The sequence below is a fragment of the Austrofundulus limnaeus genome, unplaced genomic scaffold, assembly GCF_001266775.1.
Source record: "Austrofundulus limnaeus strain Quisiro unplaced genomic scaffold, Austrofundulus_limnaeus-1.0 Scaffold32, whole genome shotgun sequence".
In the NCBI taxonomy this organism is placed as follows: Eukaryota; Metazoa; Chordata; class Actinopteri; order Cyprinodontiformes; family Rivulidae; genus Austrofundulus; species Austrofundulus limnaeus.
In genome coordinates this window covers 43,855-59,480 of record NW_013952434.1, presented here as the reverse complement: position 1 = coordinate 59,480, position 15,626 = coordinate 43,855, and the positions used below count along the sequence as shown (strand labels likewise).

General features: G+C 39.5%; 1 protein-coding gene across 1 annotated transcript in view; it reads left to right on the top strand.

Moving 5' to 3' along the window:
* rapgef5a (Rap guanine nucleotide exchange factor (GEF) 5a) overlaps positions 1-15,626 on the top strand; it is a 45,112-nt gene that overhangs the window by 18,030 nt on the left and 11,456 nt on the right. The window contains exons 6-11 of the mRNA XM_014005633.1: positions 2,925-3,006; positions 3,104-3,152; positions 3,254-3,327; positions 6,310-6,489; positions 12,724-12,869; positions 13,721-13,821. Of these exons, the coding sequence (XP_013861087.1) occupies positions 2,925-3,006; positions 3,104-3,152; positions 3,254-3,327; positions 6,310-6,489; positions 12,724-12,869; positions 13,721-13,821 (632 nt within the window). The remainder of the gene's footprint in view (positions 1-2,924; positions 3,007-3,103; positions 3,153-3,253; positions 3,328-6,309; positions 6,490-12,723; positions 12,870-13,720; positions 13,822-15,626) is intronic.

Here is a 15,626-nt window from a genome sequence, read left to right as displayed (position 1 = left end):
ACACACACACACACACACACACACACACACACACACCCCCACACACACACACACACACACTGAATGGGATGGGACAGAAGCAGAAGGTGGTTCTTAAAGAGACAGAGGCCAATTTCAAGGTGTTTAGAAGAGGAAGTGATGAGAAGATAAGTTTTAATTTCTATTTAAATGTAAAAACAGCATTTTAATAACAGCTWAACGTGAAATAGATACTTTATTATGATATAGTATTTAAATACATGCCTGAGAAACACATAATATTGCCCCCTTAAGAGTTGAACCTATAAGGTACATTTTAGAGGAACTGTATGAAGAAATCAATAAATAATTAATGTTAGASGATGTCAACACAAGTGCAGTCAGTCAACGTTACTGCATTACTTTATTTAAATCTGACATTTTTTTTAAAACCGTAAATCACTTTACGGTTTTACACTTACACTTATCACTTAGTTGCTAATACTGGTTTTTTTGTATTGGATTTTTTTCTATACACAGAACATACTGTCATTTATAAATAAGTTCCTTTCCAGTTTAAGCAAATATCACTTTGTTTAATACAATGCACTGTAAAAACACAGCCCCTCCATCCATCCATCCATCCATTTTCTGTACACGCTTCTTCCTTTTCAGGGTCGCGTGGGTCACTGGTGCCCATATCCAGCAGTCACAGTGCGAGGGGTACACCCTGGACAGGTCGCAAGTCCATCACAGGAAAAACACAGAACACAGCCCCATATACAGTATATTGAGTATAATAAATTACCCAGTACATACTGTATGCAGTTTGGTTTAGTAGTATTTGGCAATAGTTGGCAATCATTCTGTCAGCTCTCCTGTCTTTGAATTACAGYGCTCCCTGCTTTGTGCAGGAGGAGCAGAATCGCCGAAAGCTAAAATATGATACCTTTGCTCGGGAGGAGGAAATGTTCCCGCTTGCTTTGCATAGTGATCTGGTCCTCGACAATTCATTGCCTGCCCTATTTTAAATGAGAGGCCGAAAAGTCAGACTCTGCAGAATACTGCTGGAGCCTTGTAGCTGGAGGGGAGGGCAGCCGATCTGTTTGAACACATTCTCCTTCCCTCGGTGAATGATTCTATCTGCGGCGCGGCACAAGCTCGTAGCTCCTTCCAAACACTGAGAACATCCAGAGCAAAACTGTCCAATGTGTGGCTTTACCTTTTTGTTTTTTCTTGCTTTCAAAAAATCTGCATCRAGGCTCAGCACTGGCCATTCACAGTATTCTTTGCGACGAGCATGTTTGGATGTAATTTGAAGAGGGAGGTGGTGCAAGARCAGATCRTGTTGTTCTTCAGTGCTGCTGTATGCTGCCTAATGGTTGGTGACACGCCTCCTACTGTGTCTCTTCTGTGGCTCCGCTACATCCAGGCTCCTGGTGTGTCACCAAATTACCAACTGACTATAAAGCCTAATGACCCTGATGGGAACAAATTTAGCCCAAACTGCTTTATTTTTCATAATCTGCAAATGGATTTCTTTTTTGTTGTTGTTGACTAAGAACCCTTGTTGTACCAGTTGGAAAAATGTATAAAATTCAAATACTGCTTGTATTGCTAAAGGCTGATTCTGACAGCCAATATTTTCCACACTCCTTCCAGTGGTCCACCTGCGTGGATCTATCTGTGCCAGGGTTTGTTAGCTGACGTGTCAGGCTGAGGGCTATTGTATTATCACCATCTCTCCAGCGTCTGCATTTATCATTCTCCTATCAGCTTACACCACACACACACACACACACACACACACACACACACACACACACACACACACACACAGAGTCACTCAGGGCTTCATCTTCTTTCCTCTACAACTATTATGAGCTCCACCAGGATCTGTGGATGCAATCCAAATTGTATGCAAATGAATCTTAGCATGTGTGCATGCTTAAGGGTTATACTGTATCTGTGTGTGTGTGTTTGTATGTTTGTGTGTGTGAGAGTGTGTTTGATTCAGGGTTGAAAAAATGCTTTAGAAATCAGTCCAGACACTTGTTTTCTAACAGATCATATTGAATGAGGAGCCGTCGGGCGTTTTCTGCGTCTACTGAAGACCCACTTTATAACCTCATGTTACTGTGAGACTAGTGCACATTTATCCCCAAACAACCCCCTTTTATAAATCATCATCAATGCGTGTTTTGTATTTGTGGATACCTTTCAGAACAGTCAAAGACATTTTACTGGGTAAAATAAAATAAATAAGCTCATAAAGAAAAAAAAAAACCAAGTAGTAGCAGATATATACTCAAACATGCACATAAAACAGTTATATCTGTGGATACACAACGGTTTGGAAAAATCCTCAACAGCTTCACATCCATCCTGAAGGCATGCACGTACAGCTGCTGCAGCTTGACTAACATCAGTGGGCGAGCGTTGGAGCTACTTTACATTAAAAAAAACACATGAATGTGAAAGTTGTTTAAGAGAAACGCTCAAGACAAAACCACGCAAAGAAGAAAGTTCTTAAAAATGTGTTTTTGGGTTTGCAGTAAGCTGATTATGTTTCCAATCAATAGTGAATTCATTTCCAATGACATGTTTATTTTTAACTGTTTCTCCTGACTAAAACTAAAAGGCATACTATAATAATACTATAATAAATTCAATTTAATTTAATTATTATTTTTCAGATTTAGGGTTGAATTATTATTTTGTTGTTTTTTACTGAAGTGAAATGTGCAGATTAAAAAAAGGTTTAGTTCAGTGATTTATGGTCTTTTTTAGTAAGTTGTAGTTCTTCTTTTATGCTACCAGGGGGCAGTGTAGAGGTGCAGGAAACCTCCCTTCACCTGCCRAGCATAAAAGTTTTCACCTGCAGGAAACTTTTACACCTGTGTGCTGTTTGTTTGTTTGTTTGTAATCACTTTGCAGTAACAAATCAAACTATTCCTTCCTTTAAGGTCCGAGGAAGACTCTGAGGGCAACAGAGACATCTGCAGTGAGATTCTTCAGATGAAAGCGCTGGAGAGACTAACTTCTACGGTCAGTATGTGCACGTGAATCTGAGATAAACCTTTATGATAAGACAAGCAGCTGAACGTTTGTGTTGGTTTGACAGTGTCTTCTATTTTCTCAACAGGTGCAGAGTGAGTTGGCAGCTGCTCTCGCCCGAAAGACTCGCAAAGCTTGTAAGTATACKGTTTGTTTTTCCCGTTATCTAAGGTTTACAGACAAAAACTGTGTTGTGCAATGAATGAAAAGTCCGCACTGTGTTTTTACTTTGTTGCAGTATCAGAGCAGGACTCTGAGACGACAGAAACGAGCCGCCAGGAGTCAGGCACGCCCAGCGAGGAGAGCAGCCCGGTAATCCACACAGCAACACACAAAGATGGATGCTGAGGMAGTTTGAACTTTTATTAAACTGGTTCAGAACCAGTAAAGCTAAGCCAGGTCAGAAAACAATTCTTAAAACTGAGGATTTTATTCAGAATACATAGAAAACCTAAAATGGAAATGTTAAAAGTGGACAACAGTTCTTATCATTTAGCATATCCAGAGTAAATGTAGCTCCTTTTTCATGTTTCTTATTCTTCTTGCTGCTCTTTTGTGAGAAGGTTGTGATTTAATAAGAGCCAGTGAAACTTTGTTTTTGTGCATATCCAGAGTGTGCATTGGACTAAATACGGCCAACACTAGCCAATTAGGACATAACCCGTGTTGCACGAAAGTTACACCATCTTTAAAAAGAAACAAATGGCTGCTGCTGACTCTTTGGCTTTCTTTTAAAGGTCACTTAAGTTTTCTGCAAGTGGAGGAACACTCACRGCTTAACTTAGAAAACGGGGTCGGCGGAGTGCAGAGAGAGGCCCGTTTGCTCTCTCATGCCATGTCTGTACAGTTAAAACCTCTTTCTGTTCATCAATTATTTATTCTCTCATCACATCAAGGGAATTAGGAAGCGATGAGGAGAAGAAACCTGCTAGTGCTGAAGTTTTAAACATCTTTAATTTTTTTTAGACTTTACTTTCAAGGAGCTGGATTCTCTTTAAGATCTTTTAAAGTGATYAATATGTTTAGAGCCTTTCTGGAGGTCATTTAATGTTTTTTTATTTGATTGTGGCTGCTTTTTAAACCTTTTTATGTCCAGCTTATGTACCTGACCGTGACATTGTTCAATGTGAGCTTAAAAATAAGTGAAAAATGGAAAAGTGGATGGTAAAAAAGAAGTGTCAGTCTTACAAAAAACAGATAGTGTCAAAAAGTCACATCTTTAGGAAATAGGAAAAAATCAGCAGAGGTCATCTGACAGAATCTGAATGTATTATTCTCCATTTAATGCATAACTAGTTTTTACTTAAGCCTTTAAGGAATCAAATATGAGTTTGAATTGTAAATGCAATTTTTTCGTCTGTTATCTTTAGTATTATTTGCAGATTCAGCTAAAGAAATGAGAACACATTATGTATCTGTGACAGACAGCAAAAGATGGCGTAAACCTTCAGTTTGAATTAAGTTATTTGCCAAGTTGTCGACACAAAACTGTTGATGCCTCGAGTTTTTTTGGAGGGTTTGATTAGAAATTGAGTTTAGTGGCTTTTTTATATATATAATTGCTGAAAATACTCAAGAACTGGAAAGAAAATGTGGAGAAAAAGAAGCAAATGTTCAAGGTAAAACTTCAGAAAGCCTGAAGTACYGATAAAGACCACTTTAAATGTTGTCTTATTGAATGCAAAATCTAAAAAGAGTTGAAGGCATATCGATTATAAAAACACAGAGTTTTTGTGACGGAGAAAAATAAAATATCAAAGCATGGGTTCCATTTAAAAAGCCTCTAGAGCCATTAAATATGGACCAGAACAGCTATAAACAAAATCTGTTGCATTTCTCACCCCTATTATATGTTACTGACTAAAATTTGAACTTCTTTTGCAAAAAAGAGCAATTAAAAATTCTAATTTAATATAAATTTCATGTCGACTACCAAAACATTTTCTTATATTTGCACATGAACAAGAGGTGCCCCAGTGACAAATGCAGTGCAAACGCTCCACCAGCAACACATCACATCCTGCTTCACTGGCCACTGATCATCAGATTGATCCTGAAGCCCCTCAGGGGACAGCTGTGATAACCACTGCTGATTGTAGTTTTAGCACGAGTATTAACCGAGTCGATCTTTTACGTCGATAAATAACTAGGACAACAAAGCGTGCAGCTACAAAATGTCAAGGACTACACATTGCAACCCTCTAAATGCAGCTTAAAAGTACTGGAATCTGATTTACTTTGGTCCATTGAAGGTTTCGCCTTTCTAAGATCAAAGAGAAATGAAGGACACRGCCTCAGACAATAAGAATTAGACACAATACAAGTAAGCACAGCCTGCAGACAGGTTTATCTTGCTGTGTTCTACGTCTAAGACAGGAAGCTGAAAACAGGTTACAGGAAGCACCAAGGGACACGGGACTGTGGCTGTGATATAATTTGTGTGTGTACGTGGCCATTCCACAAGATAAGAGTTGTCAGGGGGTGTTTCCCTAGTAAACAAAATGAATAATGTTCTTCATCTGTGTGCGTTAACTCTGCTGAAGCATAGTACCGTGGGATAGTCAGGCTCACAGGAAGGGTTGCCCGACATTCAGCCAAACGAAACAGCCCTCTCTGTCTCTCTTCCAAGGAAAATAAACAGCCCAAGCTGCCTGTCACTGGCGATAACCATCATACAAGCTGCACCCAAGGGAACACACCCTATCTGAGGAAAACAAACAGCATTAGTTTCTCTGCTATCTTTCAAATCTTTTGATTAAAAAGTATATTTAAGTATTTCTTCCTTATTTGAAGACAACTATGTTTGATATTCCTGTTCTTCAACTTGTTATGCACCTCAGTGGGACTTCCAGGACAGTGACACATTTCTGTCCTGACAACAGAAGGAGGAAACACACACACTCCGCACACAGACACCCTCTCCTCCCACTTACGACTAATCACACACACACACTCACTCTGTCTCTGCCAGATCCGCTGACACAGAGCAGCCAGACTGACACAAAGAGAAGTGCAACAGATGAAAAGGAATTACCGACTCGAATAGATGGAAAAAATTAGAGGCAAGAGTATCAAGAGAGAGATGGGATTACCGTTTAATCTCATTTTTCTGACACGGACATAAAGAGGCAATTGCAAACTTTTCATTGCATCACATCTGGACTTTACCTGAACTGCTTCCCTGTTCCAAACTAATTGATCTGCAGCTCTCTGAGCAAACTTTATTTTCCAAGTGTTCCTAGCATGTCTTGGGACTGCGGTTTGAGGTATATCTTTGTGCCCCCTGTGTTCCAGCTGGGCGGGGTGTGTGCTTTGCGAGACGGCGGCGGCAGCGGCGGCGGAGGGATGGGGAACGTGTGCGGCCGCGAGGAGCTCACCAGCCGGCTCGGACTGGAGGCCGTCCAGCGGCTGGCGAAAGACGGCTGCCGGCTGCTGCAGAACCACAACTACCGTCTGCCTGACAGGAACCAAGCGGTCAGTACAGAGCGGGTTCAGTGTCATGAAATGTCAMTCTTACTCTGCAGAGGTCCTTCAGGACCGGCGAGGTTCTGTCAAACCTATAATCTGCAGAAAGTGTTGTGGCTGTATGGTTAGCGTGAGTGGGAAGTAACGGACGTCATGTGGTCAGTGCTGTCATTACTGGCATCACTTTAAGGCTCGCAGTTAGTCATGCATCACCATCATCATAAAAAGTGGTTTTCTTAATCTGTAAAATAAAAAAGTGTCAAAGAATCATAGCCCTCAAGTTCGAGCTAAAAGCAACGAGCGAGAACTGTTGCTGCAGATGCACAGATCTCAACTTTGTTTGGATCACTCGAAACACCCCTCTTCTGGTGCAGTTCATCTAATGTGGGTGTTAATAATGACTCGCTGCAACGTGATCTGATGCTCATTTTACAAGCTGTCAAGAACCTTGTGTGTTCATTGGTGTGTGTGTGTCTCTTTGCTGTCTAGAGCTTGTAATCATTTGTAAGAGCTCGTGTGTTCATACACTGCCGGCGTTGTGGCAGGCTGAGTCAGTGTGTGCTCATAATGAGCGGGGTGTTAGCGGAGCGTCGTGCCGTATAATCCCACTCTACTCTGCACCTAACGGGCAGAAAGCAAAGCTAGAGCGGGCTGGTTTCAGCCTACGTCACAGCGTGCTTGTTTGGCAGATTTGTAGATTTATGAGCTCGGCAAGTTTGTCTGAAGACCAGCTGCGAGGATTTTTTTTTTGTGCGCATAATTTCACTTTTGTTTCAAAACACGATCGAGTAAATGTGTTGTAATGTTTACTGGAAATATAGAAGCCACATTTTTTTTTCTGACAGAATAATTAAATTTACATGGAAGCATATCTATCATTATCAAGATTTGATAGTGCGTTTTAAAGTGCATGATTCATGAGTGAGTGAGAAGATATTTAAAAGCAGTTCATTAAATAAATGGGCTTAAAATTAGTCGTCTTAAAGCTTCTAAATGAATGCTGTAAGTAAATGTACATAATGGTGCTGCATACAACATGAACGTATGTTTAGCAGTGTTTTACAGCATAATAAGCTTTAAAGAAACTTGAGGCAAAAAAAATTAAATACCAGGTGGTTTATGCTAATATATGTTTATTTGTCATAAATCTGTTTTCAGTTTGTTCTTTGAGAAATATTTGGCGGTAAAGAATCAAGCTAACTAATAAAATTCATTTTTATGTCTTTTTTTTACATTTAAGCATTCATATTGAATAAAGAGTGATTAAAGAGCTGTGAAGCTTTAAGCTTAATGTGCTTAATTGATGATTTGGATATGGTTTTATTTGATTATTTTAATAAATGAACAAAAAGTGAAAGCTTAACTACACATCAGGTGATGAGATGCTTCATCCTTCATTCAGTGTTTCAGTGTAAACGGTAAAACAAAAACAAAGTTGACCAAGAGGCACGTCTCAATGATATCCTTTAAAATAAAACAACTTTTAAATGCTCTTTTCCTTATAATGATAATTTAATCTAAAAATAAACATTAAGTGTTGTTTTAGAGTTTAATCGATTTATTGGTGACCTTTGAGTGCCATAAAATAGCTTTAATATTTAATAGCTTTTATAAAATACATTAGAATAAAACAGTAAGTGTGAAGTTCAGCTGCAGAATTAGAGGAGAAAAATCCAAACTACGTAACCAGAACTATTTGAAGCAGAGTCTTTTTGACTTGGTTGTCATGGTGATTTATTTTTTTAAGTATCCTTTTTTTTTCATGACGGATAAGCTCTGACAGACTGATTTGAGCTGTTTCCATAGTGAAATAAGTCCTGTTGGCAGAGTGTGTCGAGTGGCGCTCTGCTTCTTGACTTGAGTTCTTTATCTTTTTTTTTGTCCCACAAAGAGAATTATACAAGGTCACAGCTCTCCTGCACGCAGGTATGCTTTGTGCAGCAGCGGTGTTACTTTCCAGTTCTTGTGGGAATGAACTGAGAGTGTTTGTTTTATTTGTCTGTGCTGCTGATCTGAAAGGAACTGTGTCGTTTTCTTATCCGTAATTTCCTGGACAGAAGCCGAGTGCTAACACAGCACAGATATGACTCGGTCACTGTTGACTCAAACACAAACACTAGTAAAGTCAGGAAAAGAGGGAAAAAAGAGGACTTCCTTTAGGCTTTCCATGAGGCCCACCTTTCCTTTAAAACATTTATGTAATACTGCATGTGTGTGAAATGAAAGGAACTGTATGAATGGCAGCAAAAGACATGTTAAATGCATCATGGGTTCTCAAAATCAGATGATCATTGTGCTATTCCAAAGAATGCAAGGCCTTTTTAGTTTTTGTACAACTTTTATTCTTATGCAATTTGCTCAGATAAAATAATTGCATGTTTTTTTGTGTCATCCTGGTGGTTGGGAATAGTGTACGCAGGTTCTCCGTATTCCAATGAGATGTCCAAACTTTCCTTGCTTTTGGACTGTAAACTGTCCAACGTCCATTTTTTGTTTTAAAAAAGATACAGAACAAGTTTTTTGAAACCTTTTACAAGTTTATGCACACACTCCTCCGTCTATTCTCAAAATACATCTCAATCTTTTGCCTTTTTTATCTATAGTTTGTATTGCATAACTCTCTGTTCCATCTTGTTCCCTACATTTCAGTGCCCACTTTGTATGTTTTTCCTTTTTATATAACCTGGGTTTCTTCCAAGGCTAAGTTTATCTTGTAGAAGTTTGGAGATATCAGCTTATTTAAAGATGATTTGTGTAAATATGTCTGTGTTTGAATGGAATTTGTGTTACTTCTGAGAGGGTTTCTGGTATATTCTCCTTGAATTTGTAAATATGTATTTAACACTTCCTTCTCCCATTCTTGGCTTTGAGTTGTTTATTTTGTCGTCTATGCAAACGARCACGACACATTCTTTTTCACTTTTGTTTTCACAGCACTTGTTCTTAGTTATATAAGGTTTTTTCTAAAGTATTTCTGGGTTGCTTTTCCTTTATTAGATATCTGATCCTGTCAGGCTACAGGAAAGTTTGACACTGATAGAAGAGGAAGACTTGTGATAAAGTTGGGTGGTATTTGAACTGTTGATGTGGTCTAATTGCATGTTCCCCTCAGCCCACTTAGTTAGTAAATGTATTATCTTGACATCAAATCTAGACTGCAGGATGTGGTGTTGGTACCAGTCCAGATATAATTAATCGAACATGTGTCACATCTCTTTAAATTAGCTGTCACATCTGTACCGTCTTTATCTCACTGTTCCAACATGGTGTTGATAATTATAGAGGAAGTTTAGTCAGAGATGACAGTAAAAGATTAATAGTTTGTGCAATAAAAACAATCAGACCTGAGTTACATTAAACAGAAATCATGGCTGACACTCCTGTTCATTTGTCTGATTTTTAGGAAGTTCTTGCAGTATTTCTAATGTCCAAAAATGCATCTTTTTAAAGTTCGTAATTATTCCTGCTGTAGCCACAACCATCCTGCAGAACAATTCAATTCAGACCTAATGACCTCCAGCCAGTTTAGGCTCTATAGCATACTGTGGCATGTGCAACACATAGATTCTATACCACTATCAAGTAACTATGTTACTTTCAGTTGTTATGACAATGCTGTATACACCTTGAAATTGGCCTCTGGCTCTTTAAGAAACTCCTACCATTTCTGACACTCCCACTTCAGCACGTCTTCACAACATTGCTTCAGGGGAGGGTTCTCTGTGGGGTTGGAGCTCAGCTAGGGACTGAGCTCCAGGGAGGAGCTTTGTGTAAAGAGGTGGTGCTTTGTACCAGCAAGAGTTTAGGCACCTCCAAATGAGATTCAAGGATTTCTCAAACATGAAGAAGTCAAAGTTACTGTCTAGGTATATTTTTATTAAGGAAATGGCATTATAACATGAAATAATGCTCAAAATAGTCAACTTAACACAATTCCCATCATTTAAAGTTTTATGTTAATCGTACTGTAAAAGGATTAAACAAGTGCTTGACAGGTTAGACTCTAGTCTGCAGTAATGTAGTTGTTGCTCCAGCCTGATGTGGTGAAAAGGTGTAGCCACAAAGCAAAGCTTGTGATTTATTTGTCCCGCTACTTTTGTGTGGAACCAGAAGGAGTCAGCTGGTGTGGTTCAGCCATCTGATGAGGATGCCGTCTGCAAAGAGGACACTCTGGAGCACAACTATACCTTGCTGGAGGAGTTTAGTCCTCTCTGGCCTGGGAGCTCCTTGGGATACCTGAGGAGGAGCTAGCTTTTCCTCTTGGGGCTGATACCACATGGATGGATGGATAGATTGATGTATGATTACCAGTATAAAATTGAAAAATTATCTTTACTTTCTGTTTCAAATTGTACGTAATTAACAAATTCTTATATCTAAATTTTGTGTTTGATGTAGGGCTGCACAATATTAGAAAATCTTGCGATGGCGATAATATTTGAAAAATATTGTGATGACGATATCAGGTGCAATATGTCTTATCTGTACTTCGTACTCTGTGTGACTTTTAGCATTTTTGGCAATATGTGTCCGATGTGAGCTTTTGTTGCAGCAAGACTCTGTCCTGGCTAAATATTGCATTAGCATGAAAAATACAACTTCAAAACTCTTCAAATACATTAGTTAACAATTATTGCACTCAAGATATGAATATTTTGCATACTGATAATGGGACGACAATATTCGTGATATATTGTGCAGCCCTAGTTTGATGTTTTCTTATTCTTACGTAAAAGACTCCAAATTTAAAGTGAAAGACTGGACACAACACATTCAAAACGATGAGTGGGTGTAGCAAACATCTTGACAAATATCAGTTCCAAATACAGTTTACATAATTATAATTTCCACTGACCTTACAAAAACCTATCAGATTATTTTATTAGCATTTTTTGGCATTTCCTAAAATAAAATCTGAATATTTATGATTTGGCTTCTGTTGTGCGGAGTATGATTGTAAGGTCTAAAAATGTTTAATAAAAAACACAGTGTCAGGATCACATCTGGCTGGATGATCAGGTGGCTGCTGAACATCTGTATAATAATCCAGAAGAATGAGTTGTTGCAGCTTGTTTGCAGACATAAAGAGCTCTGGGAGCCAATTGTTTTGTCTAACGCAAGTTATCTCCCACCTGCTGTCTCTGAGGATCAGGCAGTCTCTTTTGATCTGACAGTTACAGAGAAAAAGTGTGTGTGTGTGTGTGTGTTTGCTGCCGTGTGAGTGTCTGTGCCTTTGTTGACATATTTGAGTGTTATTGAGGCATCTGGTATTGTGATTACACATTTCAGGTTTGAACCTTGGCGCTTGGCACAATTTCTTTATTTTTTTTCTCTCTCCAAGTCCCACCACTTTGATAAAAAGCACTGAGGTTAATAAGTGACCAAAATTCAACAGAAAGACGACGCTGCTCGAGCTCAACGTATGGGTTTTGATTGCTGCTCAGTCGCTCTGGCTGCGACACAGACTGCAGTGAGCATCTGGAGGAGAGACAACCTCCTTCATCTCTGCTCCCACTCCTCCGCCTTTGATCCAGCTCCTTCTTTCTTGTCTCTTTTTCCTCTCCTCTCCTCTCCTCAGGCTGCTGCTTATTGTGCGTCTAAAGGGAGCCCTGCTCCCTTTACACTGCACTATCACAGTAAATGTGTGTGTGTGTGTGTGTGTGTGTGTGTGTGTGTGTGTGTGTGTTAAGTGTCGTGCTTCATGTTGCTGCTCATTTTTAAGCCAACCGATCATTGCAGGTGTCGGCCACATTCCTTGCTGTGCCCTTTGTAATTTAATACACCTCATCAAAAGTAATTCTACCTTTAGAATTGAGCAAGAAGCAGCTGTGTTTACACGCATGCATTTACTGTATTGGTATGTGGTTATTATACCTTCATGACCAACTAAACAAGATAAAGAAATGGTTTTATTTAGTTAAAATAGTTTAAGATGCAATTTAAATAGTTTAGTGCTCTCTGGTGGATGGAGAATGTAATGGCAGCATCACTTTATTTTAGGTTTTTTTTTAGTAGATTTCTTCCTGAAATACATTAGATGTCTAGAAATTATTTAAGGAAATAAAGTGATCAAAAGTCTGGATTCACACCATAAAAAGTGTTCTTGTGTTTAATATGGTAGCATGGTTTTCATTACCAGTTTTTGCCTGGTTCTGCTTAAAATTAAACATTTAGTTTCTTTTAATGGCCTTCCAGCTGTCTTGTCCTTGCTTCACTTTGTGACACGTCTTTTTTTCATTTCAGGAGGCATTGGGGAGGGTTTGTCTGAAGGAGAGAGGACGAGATGTATTGGTATTGCAGAGGGTAACGTCATCCGTGACGTCACCGTCAGACCGGCCCTCGCCTACCTCGTCAGGGGGCGGGTCCAGAGAGGAGGATTGCAATAAGAGGTCAGTTCACTTCCCTATATAATTAGAACCCTTTTATACAGACAGTTGGGAGCAACAATAACATAATTATGGTTCTCATCCTCCTCCTCTTCATTTTTTTTCAATCACAAGTTGCAACTACACACTTGTGTGCAAATGCAAACCGTCTGTGTTGATGTTCACACTGTATTTGTGTGTGAGATAATGTATGCTTTAGCTTCTGGCAGAGGGCAGGAAAGAAAGAATGGCTTTTTGTTTTAACTCWAAGTGGGAAAAGACGACACCGAAACGCTTTTAAACACATAATTCAGTCTGCTTATGGTCATAGCACTGTATGTGTTGGAAGTTGATTTCTTTGTGCAATGTTTGCCAAGACCTGAGGCACAAAGAAGGGAGTGTCAGTGACAGGCAGGTTTCACGTCTCTGTGTGTATATATACAATTCAAGGCAATCCTCAGTAGCAATCAGTTCYCTTGCAGGGCTACTGTAGAAGCTGTCAGAGAGAGGATTTTAATCTTAAGGGCTTGTGGCTGACAGCAGCAGAYAACAAGACATTGTATCCCATGGAGGATCACCCTTCCTGGGTATGCAAAACTTTGTGGAGGACGGATTGCTGGCACACAGAACGACATGAGGATGACCTCTGAGCTAGCTACTCTTGCAGAGGCAGAGGAGGATATAGACGATGAGGATGACAGTGAGGAAGATCCTGCCGATTCAGACACCTGCACTTTCGAYGTTCCCCATTTTCCCTACATTGATGATGACGATGTGGAGGAGGAAGAGAGCGAGAACCATTGGGGAGACGGACGTGGATGCGCTTGGTACTCTCGGTCTCGTGCTGAAGACTGTCGCAATCCTTCCTCTTTCAGGTACGTGGTGGTGTCGGGTACGCCGCTCAAGATCTTGGAGCATCTCCTCAGCGATCTGCGACTGGACGACCAAAGAGGGGCACCGGAGAACCGAGAGAGCGGTGAGTCCCAACATCCACACAAGAACAGGCGTGTGTTAAAGTCTCTGTGTGTAGAAACTCTTTTGTTTCACTGTAGAGTACACACAGTTCGGATGCAAAAAAATTAGACACAGATGCAAAGTGTTAAAATAAAACCAAAGATTTGCACAGCTGTCTTTTAAAGGCAGCGTAACACTTCCTGACACTTAAACTGCTCTGATCACATACCTCCACTTTACAAAAGAACAAAATGATGCATACCACACTCCTATTAAGGAATTACCTCTTCTATACCACACAAGTCAGGACACGGGCCAGTTTTCAGTTTTACTTTAACACAAAGTTAAATCTCACACAGGAGGTATGTACTCCCCCCACCCACCCCGTGACTTCTGTGTGTGTGTGTGTGTGTGTGTGTGTGTGTGTGTGTGTGTGTGTGTGTGTGTGTGTGTGTGTGTGTGTTGGTCGTCTCACTCCATCCAGGTGCTTTTATTCAGCTGCCAGTCATTTAGGAGGATCATTGAGGTTAAATGTTCTAAGGAGATTGTGAAATGAATGCCTCAGGGTGCTTTAAGTGTTTCTTCCTCTGAACAGTCCGGTTTCATTTTCACAATCCTTAAAAAAAGAAGGTTCTATGGAAACATTTAAACTATTAGTATCTTACCTGTTGTGGACGTCTTTTTGAATGACCTTTGTTTGAAGACACTGAATGTTTTTGACCAGATTGGTGAGGTAATTAACGAATAGTTAATTTATTTGGAGATACAGTTGTACACCATTATAAATAATTTTTAAATACTTTATGTAAGCCCATTATCATTTTATTGAACTTGATCTATTCTTATTTGATATATTTTCTATGTATTTTCTAAACACTCGTGGGTCACTTCAATTAATTTAAGGTGTTTTAAAATAGTGTCTCTGCAGTAATGTTTGTATAATTTGATATTCTGAAAAAAGGTATTAGCCTGAAGCACCACTTTATTGAATTTCTTCAAATCTGTTAAATACTCGTATCTTAATATTTTTTCATATTCACAAATTTTTGGGGGGATTCAGCACCCATTCTAGTGGACTTTCAATGTGAATATTTTATGTTTTTACTACTGCAAAGCTTTCTAAAACATGGTTTGCTCATTGTTTTAAAATGCCATGGATCCACTTTGGTCTTTGCCCAACTCTGACTAGCCATTAGCTCATCAGCTATTTTAATGGCTATCTACAACAGGAAAGTTAACTGCTCATGAGGTTTTCACTGAACTTCAATTTAAAATATCTTAAGCTCAAGGATATCAATTTTGACATATTTTGTAGAAGCAAATTTATACATATACATTCATAGAACGAGGCTTTTGACAACAGGTAAGATTAAATGCAATAAAAGTAGAAATTAAAGCAAAAATGGGTATTCTATTTTTTTTCTAATTCAGCTCATCATCATCATGAAGCTAAGGCTCACCTGAATTGTATGTTTATTTTAATGGGACATCACGGTTTCTTGTTGGTTTTTACCAAACCCTGCTCTTGCYTCTCAGCACCGTTTTTTTAAGACAAGGCACCTTTTATGCGTCAGCTCCGGCCTCAGCACCACCAGCTCCCAGCGGTCCACAGGGAGCCATCTCACTGAGCTGCAGGAAGCAAAGGAAGAAAGAGGGAGAGATAAATGTGGGAGAGAACTGAGATGGGCTTTGTCGAGGAAGTCCGTCCGATATTTATTCACTGAGGAGAGTTAAAGCTGTGAGGAAAGGCAGGCAGGAGAATAGATGCTGTGTGTGTGTGTGTGTGTGTGTGTGTGTGTGTGTGTGTGTGTGTGTGTGTGTGTGTGT